At 31.4% G+C, this 25,815-nt stretch overlaps 1 protein-coding gene across 2 annotated transcripts in view; it reads right to left on the bottom strand.

Moving 5' to 3' along the window:
• Positions 1 to 409: 409 nt before the first annotated feature.
• The window catches only part of LOC145292838 (thyrotropin-releasing hormone receptor-like), a 504,617-nt gene continuing 479,211 nt past the window's right edge, over positions 410 to 25,815 (bottom strand). Inside the window, exons 1-2 of one of the 2 annotated variants that reach the window (XM_080138884.1) lie at positions 9,071 to 9,518; positions 410 to 3,608 (exon numbers count right to left, since the gene is read on the bottom strand). In XM_080138884.1, the coding sequence (XP_079995010.1) occupies positions 1,564 to 2,448 (885 nt within the window). In that variant the 5' untranslated portion in view covers positions 2,449 to 3,608; positions 9,071 to 9,518 and the 3' untranslated portion in view covers positions 410 to 1,563. Of the gene's footprint in view, positions 3,609 to 9,070; positions 9,519 to 25,815 lie in introns of those variants that run through there. The other variant, XM_080138885.1, reaches the window with a different exon arrangement.

The following is a 25,815-nucleotide window of genomic DNA, read 5'->3' on the forward strand; positions in this document are numbered from 1 at the left end:
CAAAATTTTGTTACCTTGGTGATACCAATTAAAAACAGATTGGATCAGATGCAAGTGTGATTGCAAGAGTTAAGTGAATATTGTAAGTTCAGAGAACTTCAGCCATTATGAACGAGCATAACGTTTACGCTGGGCCAATGAGTCGTATGTATGCTTTGTGATAATGTATGAATATGAAACCTGACCAGTGAGAGTTGAGAACATCAATTCCATGACTGGAAATGATATGAGAATGTTATGATGGATTAGGAATGTGCGTTTTCAAACAGGCGTTCAGTTTGGAAATTTACAAACTTACGCGCACATGACAGAATTTCGTATTCATTAAAAAATATGAAATTTGGAGCATAAATATTTTCTTTATTTTGTTAACGCTATTAACAACCAATCAAAACAGACAATTTTAGAATAATGCTATATTTTTATTATTTATTAGTAAGTCATCACTTATCAAAACAAAGATACATTCGGGATTAAGAGTCAATTTAATGGATAAATTGTCACTTTAATGATGATCAATATTATGAAAGGATTGGAAATGATGAATGGAATGAAAAAAGTTACATTACTTATGTGTAGTTGTTGATATTGGATTTGAAAACGACTAACAAATTGTGTTCCATGTGTGAGAAGTTCTTGAAAAGAAACTCAATTATTGCAAACTCTACTCGAGTCAAAAAAAGAATGTTCTTTTCAAATGTGAGCTTTATTTTTAAGTCGCCTTATTTGATCAGTGGAATATTTTATTTGGTTGAATTCGCAGGAAGTTTGTTTTTGTAAAATTATAGACAAGAGATATTTGAGTTAAATAAAATGATACTTAGTAAATATCACAAATGACACTTCGAAAAAAAAGAGGAAAAAGACTAGCAAAAAATAGAAAAAAAAGAGAAGAGAAAAATAACTGAAATTTCCGTTGAATTTACTTTAATTCGGATAGGAAAAACAACAGAACAATTCCATTTTTTCTTATTGTTTTAATAAGATCATCAGAAAAACATTAAAACAAACAAAAAATATTGACTGAATCCACATATTTATAGGCAGAGAAACAATTTCGAACTTAACTGTGACAAACATTTGCAGATGTTATTCAAATCTTCAGTGTGACAAATTGAGGCAGAAACTATTTTGAACTTAAGCTTGACAAACAGACGCAATTTTTTCTCTTGTCGACGTTCTTTAAGACCCAACATTTTGCTCCGTATTTTGCTATTGAGAATACCAAATTACTCAGTCGTAGCTGATGGAATGACAGCATAATGCCCCTGTGAATTAAATAAGCGTTCCCTTCAAAACTCAGTGCAAATTCCCAAGTTCGACAGAAAGATTCCCAAGTTCGATAAAATACACCTGAAGAAAGTCGACAGTTTCATCGGCCGAAACTTTGTGAAAATAACATCCAAGATAAGAACTGTCGTCCGAATAATCAAAATAACACGAAATCATTTGAAAGAATGACATTTTTTTTTTCATTTACAGTAAAATAATATTGAATTAATATGTTTCATAAGTTATTATTAATTTTACCCCCAATGGAGCTAGACTGTACCCCTTGGTGAATTAGACTGTGGTATTCGTCGAGGAGTCTATAAATGTCGAGGAATGTGTATCGGATTTTGGACAGCATGCCGATTTTGTGCAAAATAAAATTTTGAGTTCTTTGCGGAATATCTGTCCGGCAATTATATACATCAAAAAGTTTAAGGAATAATTAGCGTAGTACATCACATACAATGGCAAATATAGTTTTCCCATAATAGCCCAGACTATTGACGCCGGGAACGTTGTACCTAGGAAAACGAAGTTTATAGCCAACGATATACGAATGCTGCTATTACGTTTGGTCGTAGAAGTTCGAGGTAACTGATTCGGCCAGCGACACAAAGTATAGGTGATTACACCATTTGACAGCATCATAATAATAGCCGGTATGTAACTACAGACTCCAAAGTTTATCATGTGGTAGACTTTGTCAACCGTACACTTGCCCTTGACGGCGGTCCAGGCCATGGCTAACGGAATGTTAATAATCGCCACTAGACCTATAGTAAGACAGAGGGCAATTGCAGTTCCATGTTTTGGGCGTATCATATGAGGCCGGACGATGTACAACAAACGTTCGAGAGTAATTGCTACTGTGATCCAGGATGAGCAGCCCATAGCAAAGAAACCAATATAAATCAGTAATCGACATGTTATTGTCGATCGGGGTTTCGACTTGTTTCCTACGCTAATGATGTTCATCACAGGCGCCAGAATGAGGTACAAAATAAGCAGATCACAAACGGCTAAAGCAATTAAATAGGGTCGGATCTTTAAGCGCTTCATTGCACCACGGCTGAGGACGATTAAAGATGTGATGTTTCCCACCGTACCAAGCACTAGAAAGAAGAGCCCAAACACAATAAGAACATAGATAGAAATGGGATCATTAACAATAGCCATTATTATCTTTTATTTATTTGTTTATTTTAATAACGAACCACCACTTACCAAGTCCAAAAGTCACTTGAGGGTAAGGTTTAATGAGATGGGTGGATGATTCGTTAAATGATGAAGAATATTATGAGAGGATGGAAAATAATGAATGAAAGGAACAAAACTTGATTACGTGTGATGCCGGTTAAAATACTGCTCATGTTCTAATCTTATTACGATCGTTATCTCCGGCTAACCCTCTTTCGAATCATAGATACGCGCAGATGTAAAAAGAAAAAAAAAAGAAGCAAGCGAACATTTATCTGATATCACTAATAAACAAAATAAAAACTTTGATAAAAATATTAAAAAAAAATTACTAACAAAGGCCAAGGAGGGAGAGCACCAACTAGACTTCCACGAGAAGAGTTTCGAGAGGGAGAGAGATTATAGTCAATCTAATTCAAGAGAGAGCTAACGCTCGTGGTAAGTGAAAAATAATGGATAAACAGCTATTGTAATAACGCAAAATAATTTGCAACATTATCGAAAGAGGCGGGGATTGCTGGAAATTTGGAGAGACTTCTTATTCAGTTTCCAAGGGATATCAGTTTTATTGCTAATAAGCAATCACTTGTAAGGACTTATCTGGTTATAGTAGGGGGGAAATAGATAATAATAATAATAATAATAATAATAATAATAATAATAATAATAATAATAATAATTATATAGAATTAAAGAGAATTATCATTTTTAGTTAAGTAAGAAAAATTCTAAAAAGATATAAGGACGTTTATGGATTTTCAAATGAAGCCAAAGAGAGATGAATAGTGATAGTGGTTCTGAACCAACGGTTCACGGTTACGTTTAGTATTTTTTAAACGTAAAATTCTTTTGAAATATTTTAGTATTTACATAATTCGTAAATGTCAAACTTGAACAGTCAACCATATAAACAAGTGTAAGAAAGTCAAGCATATCCAGGGCAACATTTGCCAAGATATTCACGGGGAAATGATCGTTTTGGGCGAAAAAATCTCCTTTTTAAAACCATTAGTTTTAAGTGACTCCAAGATAAATGTTTCTGATCAGTTGTAAGGTTCTTGAAACGTGAGAGGTATACTTGTTGAGACGAGCTCAGTCAGTTGTGGTGATGAAAAGAACGGCTAAGAGTAACGTTGATCCTGCAACAAAAAATAAAAATAAAAAATAAAAATAAATAAAGTAGAGAAGAAAACGAAAATAAAGTCACCAAACAAATATAAAAATATTTATATTATAATAGCTTAATCAAAATTCATATTTATTTTAAAACACTATTATATAATTACATGATAAGTCAAAATTTGTCAAAATTAAAATAAAATTACGGAAAAATGATCGGATACAAAATAATTACAAGAAAAAATAAAATTTATCTAATAATGCAGTGATAGTGGTTTCTACTATATGACAATGTTACTTTTGAACTAACTTCCGCAATTTCCAATTAGAAAATAGTGGATCGATAATATACAACAATAAGGATGCTTTTCTTATGAAAAATATTTGGCACTTCTGCATGTCAGTTACATGTTAGCAATAGAGACGAGTTATCGACCCCTGTTATTCGAAAGAGAACTGACGTCTAGCGGCCATTTTATGTGAACCTCAAATATAAACAAGTGTTTATGATAACGCAAAAATATATAATAACGAAATAAATAACACAAAATATGAAAATCGAAACATTTATTGAATAAAAATGTATCAAAATATACTTTTAATATATTGATATACTTTATTTTCAATTAGTGATTCATAACTGAAAATAAAATAAATATGATAACAACACGAAACATTAATAGATTGTTTTTAGAATTATTTGCTTTTTTACGGTAAGGTTGTATAAAAATGTAGCAAAATCTAATTTAAAAAACATGAAACATTTATAGAGGTTTTAGAATATTTTTTTTTGTACAGAAAGATTGTATAAAAATGTAGCAAAATATCATTTTAGGTTGCACGCACTTTTAGAAAAGGAAGAGTTATCGACCCCTGTTCTGTGGCTGACAAGTGACATCTCTTGGCGGTTCTTAAAACTAAAATAACCACATTTGCCTCATGTCACTGACATACAGAAGTGCCAAAGTGTTCTCTCAGATCTTTTACTCAATATTTTTCGTAGTTTTAAACAATTATTTTACTAATTTTTACCCAACATCACAATATGTAATAAGTTTTTTTTTGCTTAAAAATGCATTTTCAATGTACTCATAATGCACAACCATTCAAAAATATTTGTAAGTATACAAGTGAAATTAAATAAAAATATTTGTAAGTATACAAGTGAAATTAAATAAAAATATTTGTAAGTATACAAGTGAAATTAAATAAAAATATTTGTAAGTATACAAGTGAAATTAAATAAAAATATTTGTAAGTATACAAGTGAAATTAAATAAAAATATTTGTAAGTATACAAGTGAAATTAAATAAAAATATTTGTAAGTATACAAGTGAAATTAAATAAAAATATTTGTAAGTATACAAGTGAAATTAAATAAAAATATTTGTAAGTATACAAGTGAAATTAAATAAAAATATTTGTAAGTATACAAGTGAAATTAAATAAAAATATTTGTAAGTATACAAGTGAAATTAAATAAAAATATTTGTAAGTATACAAGTGAAATTAAATAAAAATATTTGTAAGTATACAAGTGAAATTAAATAAAAATATTTGTAAGTATACAAGTGAAATTAAATAAAAATATTTGTAAGTATACAAGTGAAATTAAATAAAAATATTTGTAAGTATACAAGTGAAATTAAATAAAAATATTTGTAAGTATACAAGTGAAATTAAATAAAAATATTTGTAAGTATACAAGTGAAATTAAATAAAAATATTTGTAAGTATACAAGTGAAATTAAATAAAAATATTTGTAAGTATACAAGTGAAATTAAATAAAAATATTTGTAAGTATACAAGTGAAATTAAATAAAAATATTTGTAAGTATACAAGTGAAATTAAATAAAAATATTTGTAAGTATACAAGTGAAATTAAATAAAAATATTTGTAAGTATACAAGTGAAATTAAATAAAAATATTTGTAAGTATACAAGTGAAATTAAATAAAAACCAATAAAATATTTAAGAAAAAATAACTATTTGCTTACAGTTTGAAGGATAGAATTATCTCCATTATTTTAATCGCTGACAAATTATCCCTTCTACTTTATTGATTATAAAAATTAGATAATTACGATTTGATTGAATATTGAGCCATCGTGTCGTGTCTCCTAATATTTACTAAAAATCTACATTCTTCTTCTTCTTCTTCTTCTTCTTCTTCTTCTTCTTCTTCTTCTTCTTCTTCTTATTATTATTATTATTATTATTATCTACAGTGTACGATTGTGGCAGGACCGCCTCTGGGAGCGGTAGAGTCCCCATTGGGGGTGGGGGAGATTAAGACCCCCGAAACTCTAAGTAAAGCCGGGTAACTATGCTGGTATTAACTGTTAAGCATTATTGGGTGCCCGGGCAGCAGCGGGTAACCTAGCTGAAAGGAAGAGTCAAGTTATGAACTCATTGTGTTTTTGTAAAACAGACATATACCTTTCATTGTTTGGGAAAAATGACAAGTGATGTCATTTTCAAAGCTAGAACGAAATATAATTTCATTCTTGGCCTGGCGAAACCCAACTCAAGGATGTCTGGCTTCTGAGTACAACGCCAGGCCGGGGGGGGGATCAAACGGTTGACCTCTCTGAGTGTGTGAATGGGGCCGTGCAAGGCATCGGGACTTCCCCAGAATGACGAGCTGATTGGTGATTGGTGTGACAAGCGACCATATCCACCCTGTCACCTCCCAATATAAGCAAATGCACGCGCCAAAAATCTCAGATTGAGCTGGATCTCGAGAGAAGTTAACACTAACAAAACGTACTTTTAGAATATGACTTGCTCGATCCAGGATATTATGCAATTTGGATTATGGCTCTATCCAAGATATTGAGCACTTCTATAAGTAAGATTTGTCCCCAGAATACTACTAAAACAAATTGTCTTATCCCTTCCTCTTTATTATTATTATTATTATTTGCATGATCAGTAAAAAAAGCGCTAATAAATGCATTAAATATTATTAACAATGCCTTGAAAGTACTACTAAACAAGTGTCCCGACCCTTTTCTTTGAAGTTAAAAACATAAAAATAAATTAATAAAAAATATTTTTAGACATTATTTAAACCTTAACAGTTTACTAGAAATGACATGACGTTAAAATTTGAGACGGTGACATCGTAACCAGTAAATTCAGTGTCTTAGTATAATAATCTAGAATATATATATATATATATATATATATATATATATATATATATATATATATATATATATATATATATATATATATATATATATATATACACACTCCTATAAATTTGTTTTTCGTGTGTTGATATTCATATAAATTTATTTATTTATTTATTTAAAAAGAAAACACAACTTTTTTTTTTTTTTTTTTTTTTTTTATATATAGGTCGTGGAATTGCATTCATCTGCAAAAGATCTAGCTAATTTTCATATTCTTTGAAACATTCATTTTAATTAATTCTCTATTAGTTTTTTTGGTTTTCTTATGGGATGATTATCTTTGGTTAACTATTACGTATAATTATATTCATACAAATATTCTACATGATTTATACTTACGTAATATTTGCGTAAAAAGGTTATAGCAAACACAGACCTCTTTCTATATATATATTTTGCATGCGTATATATATTTGTTTAAAAAGGTTTTCCTAAAAAAATTCCTCTGTGAGTTTTTGGTCTACTGACATGAGACGTAATATATAGGGAATTCTAACCCATGCGAAACTTTATATTTGGGTTTTAGCCGGAGAAATCGGTGCAAAAGTGTGAAAATTAAAAAATTAAAAAAATGAAAATTATCAGGTGATGGTTGAACGACGGCATTACGAATATGCTTGCGTAACGTGATAGCTACTTATTCATGTTTTCATTTTTAGCCTTACAGCAAACGTGTCTTTATAGCTCAGGCATTAACATCAAAGGAAAAAGTAAATTGGAAGCTAAACGTTTTGGTTTCGATTCTCGGTGGTGGCGCACAAGTGATTTTTTAAAAAACTTTTTAAATTATTATATATTGAGTTCAATAAAATATAATACATACGAAATCTGCATTAATCAAAATATCATATTTAAGCGTATTTTACGACTAGGCAAGTCCAACCGTCCTGCTAATATATATATATATATATATATATATATATATATATATATATATATATATACGTTTGAAACCAAAATCAACGCATCATTACAAAATAAACAGACATTTTGTTTGAAAATTATGTTGAAATTCATAAATATATTTCGTAGCAAAGCCCCACCATCAGTATGTCTTTCTTTTTTTTTGCCATGTTGTTGCTGGGGCAGATAATCAGAAAGTAGAAGTCCGTTTGTTGTTTTTACGGTAGTTTTATTTTAAATCTCGGAACGGTGCGATAGGTCACGCTGGATTCACGTTAAGATTTCTTGTTCCTTAGAAGCTAGTTGAGTTTGAATAAAATAAATACGTATTATATACGTTTGAAACCAAAAACTATCTGCCCCAGCAACAACATGGCAAAAAAAAAAGAAAAAAAGAAAGACATACTGATGATGAAGCTTTGCCTCGAAATATATTTATGAGTTTCAACATAATTTTCAAATAAAATAAATGTCTGTTTATTTTGTAATAATGCGTTGTTTTTGGTTTCAAACGTATATAATACGTATTTATTTTATTCAAACTCAACCGGCGCTTCTAAGGAACAAGAAATATATATATATATATATATATATATATATATATATATATATATATATATATATATATATATATATAATCAAACATATATATACACCAAATAGAAGACGTATATAAAATATGTTTTGAAGCCATTTAACGCAAAAAACAATAAACAATTTAAAAATAAAATTTATCGATTATTTCGGCGAAAAAACTTGCCCTTGTCAAGATTCTTTTTTTTTCTTCTTACGTATCATGATGGTACTTTTAGGCGGGACACATCCGTTTAGTTGTTATTCAACGGTTTTTTATAGACTAGAAATGCGCATGGCGTGTGCGAAAGGAATAATTGGTTGGTTTCCTGTTTGAAAGCATTATTAAATAGGAAACCAAATAGAACACGAATATAAAAAATTCGTTTTGAAGCCATTCAACGCAAAAAAAATGATAAACAATTTTAAAATAATATTTAGCGATATATTTCGGCGAAGGAACTATTTTCAAATTGTTTATTACTTTTTGCGTTGGATTGCTTCAAAGCGTATGTTATATATGTGTTTTATTTGATTTCCTATTTACCAGCGCTTTCAAACAAATAACCACCATAATTAAAAATGCCATTAATTATTTAGATTTTTTTCAGTTAAGTCTCAATTACATATTATTCCTATCAAAAAAGTAATACTTCTCGTTTCGCCAGTCCTAATCAAGCAAAGATTTAAACAATTTTAACAAAGGTGTCACCACTTATCAAGAAAAAGAGGTCACCCGAGGATAACGATTAATGAGTGTAACGTGACCGTAAAAAAACACCCGAGAGGATGAAATACTCACCTTAGAACACTTGCAACCCTTCCAAAGTTCTATTGGTCATATTCATATTCAGTGTGGCTAATATATATATATATATATATATATATATATATATATATATATATATATATATATAGTCTGAGGTCTTGGGAAATGAGAGAGTTCCTACAAAATCATAAAAGACGTGGCCAATACTTTTGCGTCACCTTTAAGCAATTCTGTCTTCATTTGATGCTGTTATATTCGGGTTCCTGCCGCAGCCAATGTTTTCTTTACAAGTAGCAAATCTGACTTGTGTAGAAAAAATGAAATTAGTATTACAATTCTTTGTCATCTCTTGAATGAAATCTCACTGTCCTCTGTAGCGAGATAACGTGCGCAGTATCCATGTTACAACTGATAGCAGAATTGAGTTATATTTGTTTGGTTTCATTACTAATTGGGTTTTCCTGTTAAACAACATTTCCCAGGTGTTTCCGTTTCGCGTATGTTGAATGGATGCACTATTTTTCATATTTCTGTTGACTCATTAAGAGTTTATATCCGTCAGCTTAACCTACTTAAGTTAGACAATTGCATTTTCATTCTAATATATAAGGATTAAATGGACGTATTTTAGTTTAGGTGCGTTCAATACTCTTTGCAGAAGGATCTATTCGTCACATGGTCTGTCAATGTTTAATCTGTAAATGCAATTTCAATTCATATATCTGTAGATTAAATGGACTTAATCTTATTTCCAACCAAAAAGTCATGTCTGTTGGTCGGGATCTCACGCTAAAATATAAAATATTAAAGGAAATAAGTTTTAATAGTTTTTTTACGGCATTTTGTTGTGTTTTGCTTCCCTGTTGACTTATTCTTATTTAAAAAACTAAGGCACGGCAACTTTATTGCCGACTTAAATATAAAAGAAAATGAATAAAAACATTACGAAAAATAAACGAATCTCTTAATGAAATAGAACTATCCCCTTATATATATATATATATATATATATATATATATTGAGCGCTAATTTTAATTAAAATAGTTGTGAAATAATTATTCAAAATTTAAGTTATAATTTTTATATAATTATTATTCAAAATTAAAAATTCAATTTGAAGTCGATTTATTATTTTATTTTAATGTAATTAATAGCTAGAATGCACCCAACAAGTATTGTAAACAAACGAATTATAGCTTAATGACACCATTAAAAATAGAAAAAAATCACAACTTCTCTTTCTTTTGTGATGTTTTTATTGTTTTATTCAATTTCTCTTATTGAAAAAAAAAATGAACTGGCCTCTTAATGAAACCATTAAATTTTTTTCATTTAGAAAAATAATCGGAAAAAGAAAAGGCTCAAAAGCTATTAAGAGGTATTTCGCTTCCGGTTAGAGGATGTCGCATTTTGCATTTACCAAGTGACGTCACATTTTGGCGACCACGTTATCGATGTTTCGAAATACGACTAACAATTGTCAAGATTGCCGTTTAATCTATAGATAAAATATCACTTCAAACTGCGTCAGGTACTTTCTCGCTCAAAAAGTACTTGACTCCTGATAAGATCCTCTGACTGTATACGAAGCAGATACGTGCTGAGATGGAGTTCTCTTAGCCACATGGTCGTTTTTTATGTGGTTTGTAACAGTATGAAAATTTTAATTGAGTTATTTCCCCTTGATCTCTCCTTGTATCAGTAGTAATCAGCTCATGAAAATAAACAAGCTTAAATTTAATCGATCTAGTCTTTAGTGTCTTCATTAATATATCCGCAATATTACATGGTGGCAGCGGCACTCAATCTTGAGGGTCGAAGGAAACCAAACGGATTAGAAATCAAAGAAGATAATTTTACACAGTGAGTAAATCAGTAAAATATTGATTTTTTTTCAAACGTAAAAAAAAGTGCGAAAAGAATAAAAAGAAAAATGGCGTCTTCTAACATAACACTACCTGTTCTGGACTGGTCAAACGAAAACAAACACGGAGCATTTAGCGAATAGGTCGATTTTATGTCTTCGTATTTCATCATCAGCAAAGTTGAAGAAAAACAGAAATATAACTACATTCTGCTTAGCACCGACCAAAGGGTCGTGAGCTCTTGAAAAATGCTCAACTCCCACGTGAGGAAAAATAAGTTTCTAAAAATATATGCACAGTATTCGAAACGCACATGATACAAAAACCGAACAAATTGGCCGAGCGTTTAAATTTTTCATCAATGCGCCAGAATGAAGACACAGTGGACGACAACTAAAGCCGACAGATGCGTCTTCGGGAACAACAAAGACGAGCGAATCTTGGAACAAATTATAAAAGAGCTTAGGAGCGCTGACGAAAGAAGAAATTTAATAGCCAAACCGAACCTAACCTTCAAATCAGCCATACAAAGCATCAGGAGGTAGAGGATAACCACAAAAGATAAGTCTCAGACGCAAACGAAGGAAGAAGTGGAGTATACCACGAAGTTTCTATACAAATATAAACCCTGCGCGAGAGTTAAAAAGACTCACAGAAAAAAAGAAAGAAGGCTGCTATGGCTTCAATAAAACGTGCTGAAGATGCAATGCTTTACTCCACTTCGATGAATAGTGCTTAACAAATATACAAGGCCGGAGAAACGCAAAAAAATGTGTCCAACAGAGACAAAATCAGACTGGATAATAGCTCATATAGAGCTAAGACCCCCCCATGGATATACAAAGCAAAGTTTTCGAAAGAAAAAAAAACCCACAAAAACGAGAGAAAACAATGAATCAGATCAAGACGACAACCTATATCTATATGCAATAAATGGGAGAACGAAAGACATAAGGAAATTTTCGCCAACATAGACTGCGAGAATACAGAAAGTAATAAACACAAAATAAGGAAATGGAAATATTCTACCATTCAGAAAATACAAAAATATTTACCCACATTATGACGACGAAAAATAAATAAATCAGGAAATGGACAAAGGAGCTAATCCCTAGATTTCAAAAACAAGCGTAAACTACCCTATGGGCTGCAAACGGTACGAAGATAAATCACTATGGGTCGATCATTTTAAATATAAAATATAAAGACTCTACAACTATCAGAGCATTTTTTTATATGCGATAGCGACACCACAATATTGGCCATGCATCCGACTTGGTTTAGTAATCGTCAACTGCAGCATAATCAAAATGCACACTGAAACAATTGCAAAACATAGAAGACCTCACAAAAAAATACCCTGATAGATTTCAAGGCAGAGGAAAATTCCCAGATTTTCAAAAATTATATCTTGTTGAAGATGCAACACTAGTAGTCCAATTGTCAAGAAAATAACCAATGCACCTTACGGAAGAACTGAAAAAAAGAATTGGACAAAATGAAACACATAGGAGTCATAAAAAAATTACAGAGCCTACAGAATGGGTCAATCCTATTGCATGTCGCAGAAAGAAAAATGGATATCTACTAATTTGCCTGGACCCGAACCCACTTAATAAATGCATCAAAAGGATGCATCATAAAACTCCAACATTGGAAGAAATCTCACACAGATTAGCAGGAGCAAAACAGTTTTCATAGATGCAAAACATGGTTACTAAGCGATACAACTTGACGAAGAATCAAGCCTGCTCATGTGTTTCAACATTCAATAAGAGAAACAAAATAAGAAAGTAACTCCTTTAGTCATAGTATTTTGAAGCTAAATTCTTCTTATCAGACATGAAAAAATACAAAACAAAAACAAACAGTATTATACAAAAGTGAAAGTTAAAAGACACACCGACTTTAAATTCATTTACATAAGAAAAGAAAAAACATATATAGATAGGGATGATATAAAGGAGAAACGAAAAAGAGCATGAAAAGAGAGTTCCTAACGAGGAAAATGGAGAAATAAATAACCAAGAAATAAGGAACTAGAAAAAAACTATAATAAATAGAACAGAACCAAATATATACAAAAAAAAAACAAAAACAAAAAAAAGCTACCTATACAAAGTAAAAAAATGAAAAGAGAGAGTGCAAAATATGAAACATATAAGCGGAGTAAAAAAAAAAAAAAAAATGGTTAAAATGATAAAAAAAAACGTTTACGAGTAACCCAGCTAACCCCCAATTTTTTTTTAACGTTTGTCCGAATGGGATAGAATTTCCCAAATAAAAATAAAACGACTTGAAAGTTAATATCCGGTGCATTCGAAAGTAGAATAATTGCGAAGATAGTTTTTTTATGTCTGTAAACGATCTGAAAAGATGCCGAAAAAAATTCTGTCCTTTTATGTTTACTTTTGTATAATCCTGGTTAATTCTTCCCCTCTTCTTTTACCTTAGAAATGTCATTGCATAAAGAGATCTTTTCCTTATTCCCGTTTTCTTTAATCCTTATTGACCTGATAAAGTAATAAAGTTCCCACGTAATTTTACTCCTTACTTTTTTATTTTGTGTTCTCTCTCTTTCTCTTTCTCTCTCTCTCTCTCTCTCTCTCTCTCTCTCTCTCTCTCTCTATATATATATATATATATATATATATATATATATATATGGGGGCGATTTATATATTTATTTATATATTTATATAAAGGGCGATTTAAAAGTAATGCCGCTTATTTTGATACCGCCCGAATGGAAGTTAAAAACGGCATTGTTATGATCGCTAAACTTATGCATTTAGTACCTGTTGCAGATATTAACGGTGTGCGACTCTAAAGAAGCACCTCTGTCATGAACGTGCGTCAGAAATAGAGAATAGTCATTGGATCTTTGGCAAATATGCATTGACAATGGTGGAGACTATGTAGAAAAACAAATTTTGGAGCACAAAAGCCCGGTCATTTTTATGTACAACTCCTTTCTTCGCAGTTCCACAACTTTTTGAGTCAAAGCATAGGAAGCTTTACTTTTGGGACAACTTCTTATGACATAGCACACTCCGGGCACCCATGCATATCCATCATGCATGGCTGGCAAAAGTGCATTGAGAATAGTGGCGACTATGCAAAAAAATAAATTTTGAAACAGAAAAAGTCGTTCGTTTTAATTGCATCACTCCTGTCTTCGTAGGTCTTTATTCTTTAATTTTAAATATAGAAGACATTATTTTTGGAACGAGTCTCGTATATCTGATACCGGTTGAAATTAATCGCCTATATTGCATATTTTCTAAACTATAAACCTTGGTTTTAGTCGCTATATTGGAAGAAGTGTATTTTTAGAAACAATGTTTTTATCAGAACGCGATCGGGCTCGCTCACAAGTGTCAGAAATCTTGAAAAATATGAGACACCATCGACCCTTTTCTAGCTGAAGAAAAACTGCGCTAGCCTAAAAGCAAATATTTACATTATGTATACTGAGTGTCGCTTAAATTCGAAAATGTACGAAATATGATTGAGTATATATATATATATATATATATATATATATATATATATATATATATATATATATATATACTCAATCATATTTCGTACATTTACATATAAGCCTGAAGAGTCCTAGAGGGGATGAAACGCGGAATATTCAGTGTAGCTTAATCGCCATATATATTTTATAACTTACTAACTAGCTCTACCTACGCATTGAGCACTTTTGAAGTAAATACTTAAAGTTTACGCATAAATTTATACTTTCGTATATTAATTTTATGTGTGTAAATGAAGTAGTTATATATATATATATATATATATATATATATAATCAAGAAGTAACAATTTACAAGTACAACGTTAGAAGTTTACAAGCCAGCAGCTTCTGAAAATATAAATATTAATATTTATATAGTAAGTTCAACCAAATAAAAAAGTTCAATGCAACCAAAATAGGAAATAGAGTTTGCCCTAAGAGAACCCAATTAAAAAGTGTAAATTATAATTTACAAGAATTTATTTTTCCAATGGATGTTTAAAAAGAAATAATAATATTACTTTCTGAATATCCTGTCGAAAAATAAATTCTTGTAAATTATAAATTACAGTATTTGATTGTATTTTTTTCATGCACACACACACACACACACACACACACACACACACACACACACACACACACACACACACACAACCCCCCCCACACACACACACATACACAAATAGATAAATATATTTACTTAGGTTTGTAAATTTTTTCGAATTGCCACAATTAATTAAGCTCATTAAAAATGGATTTACACTTTCAGAACATACCATGTAGCATATATATATGGATAGTAAACATTGCAAAGTCCCATTTGTGTTTATTTCACATTCATATTGTGTTATTTCTATGTTGCGTCGTACATGTTATTCATTTAATGGTACAAATTCATCCAAAAAATTATACAGAAACATATGTAAGTTTATTGGAAAAATACAGTGTCTCCTGCTTGGATTGAAAAGGGTAAATTATGGTAAAAGGAAATGGGAGTCTTTAAAAATCATAGCAGAAAAAACCTTAAATGATAGTATTTTAATAAGTATTATATAATATATTGAAACCTTCCGGAGATTAAAAAAAAAACACTTTTATTTCAGATCACATGAGGAGACTGAATACATATATAGCGCCATATTTGGATTAATCGAGACCTCATAATATTTCCAAATTTTCGTATCTATGTTTTAAAAGAAAGCAGGAAATCGCTTAAATAAACCTTAGTTAATCGTATTCTTAAAATATTAAAAATAATAAAGAAAAAAATTGAGTGTAATTAGATTACTTTCGCCGTTAACAATATCACACCTTAAGAGATTACGAAAATAGAAACTATCCCACACAATTCCAGCTTACGAACTTGGTTACTTTAATTCGAGATATATGTATGTTAGTCAACCACAGGCAGATTGCTACGCTGTATCATGACTATAGTGTGATGAAATATCAACTATAGTATAGTTTCAATTAAAAATATATATATATATGTTTGCACAAATAAGTAAGCACTGGTTGTTCTGCTTATTTCTCTTTTTTAAAATTCAGCACACACACACGCATACACATACATGCATATATATATATATATATATATATATATATAAATTATCCTCACACAAACATGAACACACACGTATATATATACATATCTCTCCCTCTCTCTTTATGTATATATATACAACGTCCAAACTTCTTCACTATAGGCAGAATGAGGACAGTTTGTAGAGCATATTAATCAATGAATCACGATACTGTAACTGTTGATAATACCAAGATCGATAGATGCGACGTGTCTTTGAAAGACCAATCAAATCTCCATTGAAACGATCGCGTGACACATCTATCGGGCGGGCAGTTAACACAAACGGTCAAATTAGAGGCGCATTCTCAGCAGCTCGCATATGCAAACGCCAAAGATTTAGGATTGTTATTTAGATCTTTGTAATGGATGACTGTTCAATGATATGGCTTGATATTTTCGGGTGTATGAGAAAAGCGGTATAAAATCTCTTCTTTCACAAAACCGCTTTGATAGACTATACCGAAAAATGCATGAAGTAAAAGCTGTAAAAGTAAACGTGTTCGATGTGTGTGTTCACAAACGCTCCATTTGAAAAGCTCATGCGTCCGTAAATAACTTTATCTATTTGCGTCACTCTGTGAACGGAGACATTTACTGCTGGTGGGATAATATATTCTCCCTACAAACTGCATAATACTTCTAGTGTGAACACTCCTATAAAAATCACGGTCACAAATATTATGCTTGTAAGCCTTCAAATATATTACAAAATATTCCTTACATAGAATTACGTTAGCAATTTTATGTTTCATATATTAATTATTATATTTTAAGGGATTAAACAAATATTGAGGGATTCTGTAAATGTGGATTCAAGATATAAAAAAGGTTATAAGATATAAATTATTATAATTTTTCATTACTAAAGAAAATAAACACACCGTTGATATATTTTTTTTTGACTGGTGGATCTATTTATAATTTCACTTCAAGTATATACATTACATCGCAGAAGAATCTGACACTTTGCAAAATGAAAATGAAATAAAAATACACGGTGTGCATGCGGATATCAGAAATCTAATTTAGCAGTATCATATCAACGACTATCACCCAAAACACGGACACTATTGTACCAAAACTGCATATAACTGAACAACCACATATAGCTAACGAGCATAAGATCATCAGCTTATCTGCAAACAAAGTTGGTAGTGTTGTTATAATGGAAATGGCAGAATACAGCGATGAAACATTCCAACTCCTGCAAAACCAAACCATCTTTAAGAGAAAATAACTCCAGGATAAAACGGATGTGGACCCGATCTTATCCCGACTGAGGTTGCTCCAGTTCTCTCCAAACTTTACAACAAATGCCTTAACGAATCTTGCTTTCCTAACTGCTGGAAAACTGCTTATGTGGTACAAGTCTACAAGAATTTTGGCGACAGAAATGACCCATTAAATTATCGCCCCATTACCCTCCTCCCGCTTTTCGCCCAAATATTTGAGTCGCTAATTACCAAGCTCCAGTCCATCATCTTACAGCTGCATAACTTCTGACCGACCAACAATATGGATTTAGGCAAGCTCGTCTTACAGAAGATACCCTAACTTATAATATCTGAATGTATATACCATATACTGGACAAAGCAGGGTAGGGTACAGGGGTAGCCCTAGATATATCTAAGGCTTTTGACAGGATATGGTACGATTGTCTTCTAAAAATAATCAGATCATACGGTATCACTGGACGAACACTTAACATAATTAAATCCTTCTTAAATAAGAGAAGCGTCCAGGTTGTCCTCAACGGTCGTACATTTAAACAATACGATATAAATGCGGTTGTACCTCAGTGGTCTATCCTTAAGACCTTTATTATTCCTAATATTCATAAATTACCTTTGATAAAATTGTATCTGAAATGGGTATGCTTGCTGATGACCCCACGCTCTATAACAAGCATGAAGGGAAAACAAATAAACATTTATCTAGGGAAATGGCAGAAACACTAGAGAAAGACCTCCAATCTGTAGTGGAATTGGGAAAAAAATAGATGGTCACATTCAATACTTCTAAGCTTGCTTTCTTCAATAATTACGAGAAAACTTCTCAACCATCAATAGCTATGGCTAAAAATACATTACCCATCGCCCATGTATGGAGTATTGTTGTCACATTTGGGCTGGTACTTCTACTACTACTCTCTCGCTCCTGAACAGGGTTCAAAAGAGAGTCGCTAACTTGATAGGTCCTGGACTAACAAAACGCACGAGAAATTAATAAATAAATAAAAAAAAATAATTTGAAATTAAAAGTGTTTACCTCCACAAGTGAAAACGCTCAGACGAGACTTGCGTTTTGATATATAATCATTTATTCTTTGATGGGTTCTTTTTCAGAGTTGGACGGTTGTATAAGATTACATTTTTTTTCAAATCGCCCCCTTCTGACTTCCTTGGTCGTCCAGTAATAAAACTCCATCTGTCCCTAACGCGTTGCGTATCAAAACTGATCTCCCACGTAACTACATCTAAATATCTATATTTTAATTATGTCACCACTACACTAAAGATCATTGCTTGGGTTTTGTCACGTATATTTGCGTATATTATGGTTACTTTAAATTCCCTCGGTCAAGTTAAAATCAAACTATTAAATGTAAATATTCAAATTTAACAACTTTTCACATCCATGAAATATTTCAATTTAACAATAATATTTCATCAAACATAATAATCGACTATTATGCTTTCATTATAATATTCGACTATTAGAATTTTCGACTATTAGAATTTCATCATAAAAATTATCTATTACAATTTCATCATAATAATCGACTATTATAACTTCATCATAATTATCGACCATCATGATTTCATCTTAATGATCGACTCATAATAATCGAGTATCAAAATTTCATAATAATAATCGACTATCGACTATTATAATTTCATTATAATAATAAACTCTTATAATTAAATCATAATAATTGCCTAGTACAATTTCATAATAATTACTGACTATTATACTTTCATTATAATAATCACCTATTAAAATTTAATCATAATAATCGACTATTGTAATTTCATCAGAATAATCTACTACTAATGTAACTTCATCATAATGACAGACAATTATAATTTCATCGTAAAAATCAACTATTAAATTTCATGATGATAATCGACTATAATAATTTCATCATTATAATTGGCTGTAATAATTTAATAATAAAAATCAGCTATTATAATTCAATCATAATAATCAACTATTTTAATCTCATCATTATAATCAACCATTAAATTTCATCATAATAATCGACTTTTACATCATAATATTCGACGATTGTTATTTAACTATAATAATCGACTAATATAATTTAATCAAATTTTATAATTTTAGCATGATAATCGACGATTATAATTTATCATAATAATCGATGATTATTATTTCATGATATCAATCGAAGTTTATAATTTCATCATTATAATCGACTATTATAATTTCTTTATAATAATTTACTTTCATAATTTCCTTACAGTAAAAACTAAAAATTGAATTAAAATAATCGACTATCATACTTTCATCATAATCATCGATTACCATAAGTTTTTTCATAATAGTCCACCATTATACTTTCTATCGTAATAATCGTCTAATTAAATTTAACTAAATAAAGTCAGTCCTAGAAGCTTGTCAAGATATGGAGCTTCCACAAGACCAGATCCATTCATTGCAATTGGTGCGTTATAGGTTAGAGAGATTATGATGAAAGGAGATAAGCTTGGGTTTCGATAGATTAAAATTAACCAGCTATATTTTTCCCATTGCACCACGTTCTCAAGATCAAAAGAGAGAGAATCAGAAAGATCTTGATCATTGCTGGCCTTTTAAGTGTTGTCATAGATTTTGGTGTCGTCTGCATAAATGTCTACGAATGATCTAAGAATGCGATTTGGGAGATCATTGATGAAGATAAGAAAGAGAGTTGGGCCCAGGATGAAAGCTTGAGGGACGCCAGCGTTAATACTATGAGTGTCTGATTTCTGCCAATCACCCATTACTCTTATAAATCTATCAGAGAGAAAGAATTTAATAACTGAGAGGACATTTTCAGCTAGCCGGTAGCTGGTGATCTTGTGAAATAGACTTTTATGCCATATCCTATCAAAAGCTTTTGATTTGTCAAGAACTATTGCTCTGGAAACGAAGCCGCCGTCGAGAGATTCACTAATTCTGTGTGATATAACACTTAGTACATCAGCTGTAGATCTCGCAGAACTGAAATCGTATTGCATGTCACTGGGCAGGTCATTTTAGCTGAAATGGTTGACCACTTCTCTGTTTATCAGAGATTCCAGAAACTTATTCATGACACACTGGAGACTGATTGATCTGTACCGCTCTCCGGAATTCTTTAGTACGGGGCAGACTGCTGAAGTTTTTCAGGACGCTAGAAAGCATTTCTTCTTAAGGCAATGTTTAAAAAGATTAATATGGGAAATTGTTTCGATTGAAGTTTTATAAGAACTATGACTGAAATGCTGTCGCGGCCAATTTCTTTGTTTGAATTAAAGTTTTTGATAAGCTTGGCACGATCACGTACAGATATTTGTATATCGCATAGTGTTTACCGCCACAGAAAGAAATACTGGGGGTAGACGGCCTTTATCGCAGTGGGTGAAATTTGCTGCAAAGTTCGTTGATGCTGACGAAATTACTTCAGGTCCATTGATGATGGTAAGGATAGAGTTCAGGTCCTTGTTTGTTATTCGTTCAAACTAGTGGGGAACCATCCGCTGCTCAACTACTTGGCGTACTGAACATACGAATCCCTTGCATTCTGTATTACTCTTTTACTATGGGTGCTGGCAGTTCTAAAAGTGGTTATAGTTTCACATCATCTATTACGTTGGAAGCAATAGAAAAAGTGATTTCTGTTCGCAATGTCAACGGCTAATTTTAGGGTGAACCACGACTGGCTGTTGGCTTTTGCTGAAAATTCTTGATGTTACTGAAAAAACAAAACAAAAACAAAACAAAAACAAATCTAAAGAAACTATTGATTAATTATTAAATAGAACACAAAAATACAAATTTAATCTTTCAAATTTTCTAGCATTATGCATTGAAAATGAAACAGACGCATTTGTCAGAAAAATAAGTATTCACATCAAGTAAATCCTCGTGTTTTTATATACTAACGTTTTCCTGTTGAATTTGATGTTAAACGTTTGTATAATACTGTTCAAAACTTAGTAGTTTTTTCGGAACTGCCTCATGACTCAAAGTTTTCATTGTTTTTGTTTTAATGATTAAAAAAATACCATGCTTATTATTGTTATACTCATACTCAGAAAGAAACTATTATAAACGCGTATCGAAAAAGTCCAAGTAAAATTTTATTAAAAAAATATATTTTTGAGATCATTTAATTTATTTATGTATTTTATTACAAAGGAATCAACACTTATCCACTTAGGCCACTCGAGGATAAGATTTAATGAGTGTACAGTAGTCAATGGGTAATATCGTAGTAATCGTTAGTAGTAGAAATTTAGTAAATTGGATCACCTAAGGCTTATCAAGAACTTCTTTACGTTGGGCTTGAAGACGATCATATTGTAGACAGTTGGAAAGACGGTAAACGGAACAGAGTTCCACAAGCGCGCAGTTCTAAGAAAAAAGCTTAGTTCATAGAATCTACGTTTACGGTTAGGTACAAATAAAGAGTGGGGAAATTATTGATAGTAGTTTTAGCTAGACGAGTGTTTTTTGTGAAAGTCAAACCAGGGGGGACCATAGAGTTTTCTAATAGAATAATAGAATAATAATAATAATAATAATAATAATAATAATAATAATAATAATAATAATAATAATAAAGTTCAAAATAGACTTCGTAACCTAGTAGGGATGCCTTTTCCTATTCCCTGAAACCTCTTTCTCACAAAAGAGATGTTGCGAGTCTGTCTCTGCTTTATCGTTATTTTCATGGCAAGTACTCGTCTGAGCTCCAATATATGCCCCCATCGCCAAACTTTCACGAGAAACACTTGTCTAGCTGAAAACACTATCAATAATTTCACCAACTCTTTATCTGTGCCTAAACCTAAACGTAGATTCCATGAACAAATTTTATTTCTTATAACTGCAGGCCCGTGAAACTGTCTTCCGTTTGCCTGCTTTCCAGGTGACTACAATATAGTTGTCTTTAAGTCCAAGTTCTTGATGAGCCGTTCCAGTTAAGTTAACAAATTTACCGAATTTCTACTACTAACGATTACTATATTGTCTAATTGACTACACCCTTTAACTCTTATCCTCATCTCTTATCCTTATCCTCGAATGGCTTCTGTCTATGTAAAAACTGGATTTATTACATTCTCTGAAATTTCATTAAAATTGTTTTATTTCCTGAATTTTTGTGGATTTTCAAAAAAAGAGAGGGGCCATAATTTTTACCCATATCTAGTTGTATCTTTTTCACTTGATTCCCTTCAGAAAAACAGCACCTGCCGGAAAGCTTTTCATTAATACGATTAACGGTAGATGTTTCTATTGTTATCATAGCTAGGGCGGCTCCGTTGCATATGTTTTTAAACATTTGTATTGAACAGAATAGATCTGTGTTATTTGGTGAGAGAAGCAGTTAATGAAATGCACACAAAAATGTGTTAATATATACAGAAGGCAAAATGGAAAGTTGCTAACAAAATGTCCTTAAGTTCATTCCGAGCAGAATTACATGAAATAGATAAATAACGTTAAAAAATTTGCTTTTCAATCTCTATGATGTACATCGAATCCAATTCAGTTAATTTCTATATAATTTATCATATGTATAATCTATCTAGTAAGAACTGTACGCCTATGGAATTGTCTTCCGTTTTCCTGCTTTCCAGTTGACTACAATATGGTTGTCTTCAAATCTAACGTAAACCAGTTTTTGATGAACCGTTTCATATAAGTTCCAAAATTTACCGAATTTCCATTACTAACAATTACTATATTGTTCAATCTCTACTGCACACTGTTTAATCCTTATTCTCGAGTGGCCTCTTGGCCTTGATAAGTGGTGATGCCTATATATATATATGATAATGTGTATGTGTGTATGTGAGGACACTTTTCAACCTATATACTCAACCAATTATTGATCTACAGACTTGAAATTTGATATATAGAGTATTCAGACATGTGAGAAACATTTAAATCAGTTTTCATCCGGAACAGGGCCGCTAAGGGGTCGAAATTTAAAAAATTGGTACTCGATGGCCATTGGATTTTTACTTGTTTATCAACTGATTCAGAAAGTTTAAAAACACGTTTTAAAGCTCGTACCAAGCTGGCCTAAATGTTATGGTACTTGACTCATTGTCTTTAGGTTTTGGTTTCGATCTCAGCTAGAGTATTTTTTTACTTACAAAAAGTGAACTGTGTAGATAAAACATAATACTCGCATGCACATGTCTCAGTTTTATTTCTGTTCTTTTTACTTCATTATTTGAGGAATTTTACGTTACGTTAAATACCGAGCAACTCCAGGCGCAGCTTTTGATTATTTAATAAATCAATGTATAGCAGGATTCAAAAAAGCGTCCGACATATGTACGAAAGCAATGTACACTTGGCGATGACTGGATTAATAATTAAATAACGAAAACCATGAATTTTCTTTGAATGGTATGCACATGGTGTAAAAACACAATTCAGTTCATGCTCCAGACAATTCCCCCCCCCCGGGGAGTGATGGCAAACAAAAGTCGGTCACAAGTCTGGCTGCAAGGCAGGGAAATGACGGCAAATGGGGGTAAAATTCTAAGAGTTAAATCCTTGCTCAGCTAGTCTGACCAAATTTTTTAAACAATACATGGTTGGAATGTTGACGTCATCTTGGTCAAATAAAATGATATACGAAGAAAGAGAGAGAGAGAGAGACAGAGAGAGAGAGATAGAGGGGAGTCGAGAGAACACAACACGAGAGAGTTCTTACAACACATTCTTCTTAATTACCACAATCACCACCCTCATTACTACTACTACTGCTACTACTACTACTACTACTACTACTACTACTACCAAGTCATCACGCACGCCATTTGACTTGTCATATTCTTGTTCAAAAACAGGAATATTATATTTACACATAAACGAAATATGTTTTATAACCAGCTGTGTGTATTTTTAGTATCGTCAACGAGTGTATAAATCGAGAAATAACAAAGATTGATTTTTAATAAATTAAATAAACTTAAAACACATTTGACGATCGACCATCGGTGGAATATAACAATATGAGTTCCTTCCTTTATTCACAGAACTTGACATTTTTATTTCTTTTTATGCAGCTATTTCGACCTTTTAGGCAAGATTAAAAAAATATTATCTTATTTAATATAAGATAGGTGTAGCAGACTTCCTTTCCTAGATTAGATAACAAACAATTCATTAAAATGTTAGCTGTACTGGAATGTCTTACAAGGTCATTCTTATGATTGAGTATAGCCATAAACTGTAGTGCTTATAGGTTTATTTGTTCTATAATAATACATAGGCAATGCGCATAAATTAAAATATCATGTTTAAGCGTATTGTACGATAGGGCAACACCGGGCGTCCAGCTAGTGTTATATGTTATAACATTATTGCAAATTATTGAATTGCATATGTTCAGCTGAATTCGTACCAGATCAATGTTTAATTATGCACTAATATGTTTGTGAAAAGAATTCATCCACAAACTATAGTAAACACTTTCACTTGTGTTTTATCGAATTATTTACGATTAATCTATAGAAATTGATAACATGTTTCAGAATTTTATGATTACAATTACTGATAAAACTATATGGTTTAAAAACAACGTGTGTTAAAGACATATTAAGATATTTTATGAAATCTTTCACACACACACGTAGATACATACATACATACATACATATATATATATATATATATATATATATATATATATATAAAAGTGAACGTGTCTGTCTTTCTGTCTGTGTGTCTGTGTGTCTGTCTGTCTGTGTACATTTCCCTACGCAATAACTCTGTCAATTTTTAGTCTATAGACTCGAAATTTGAAATACCGGGTACTGAGATTTGGAAAAATCGATGTGACGGGTGTCAGCCAGAAATTTGGCTGTTAAGGGGTCAAATTTCAACGATTTGACCTTTAAGAACTCTACCAAACTCCTCCGACAATTTTGGGTCTAGACACTTGAAATTTTAGATATAGGTTCCTTGAACCTGGATCTAACTTAATAAAGTGATTTGAGCCCGAAACAATAAATTTTAAGGGGTCATAATAGGGGTCAAAGTTTAAAAAAAATAACCATTTTTTTTGTTTTTTTGCTTTTTTTGCACATCATACACCTCCAAACACCCGAGCAACGTCGGGCACCCCTTCTAGTATATATATATAGTTAAGGAGTTAATAGCAGAATAATTTAATTTTTTATATAATAATTAACAGTTTCAACTATACTGCATTCTTCATGATTTACCAATCATCAACTCGGTGTTTATGATTTACCATCTAAAATTAAAGAACAGTTTTAGAGTTGGTCAACTGTTTTCCTCACTGGAAATAAAATCTCAAGGAAATGGAAGCCGAAATCATCCTTGTGGTTATAAGATGGATCATGAATAGTAAATGTATGTATACATTTCGACAAGTCAGGCAGCTATTAATAAATCCTTACACGAAATGGCCATTAAATAAATTATGTAGGAGAATGGGCAGACTTAACCAAGATTGATTGCCTGAAATGAACTCTTGTTTTTGGTTTTTTATGTAGGCAGCATACGTTCCAGTCCATGTAAACTGCGTTATGTTTAGAAATCTT

The sequence above is a fragment of the Euprymna scolopes genome, chromosome 14 (assembly GCF_053919585.1).
Source record: "Euprymna scolopes isolate OS-2025 chromosome 14, ASM5391958v1, whole genome shotgun sequence".
Taxonomy (NCBI): Eukaryota; Metazoa; Mollusca; class Cephalopoda; order Sepiida; family Sepiolidae; genus Euprymna; species Euprymna scolopes.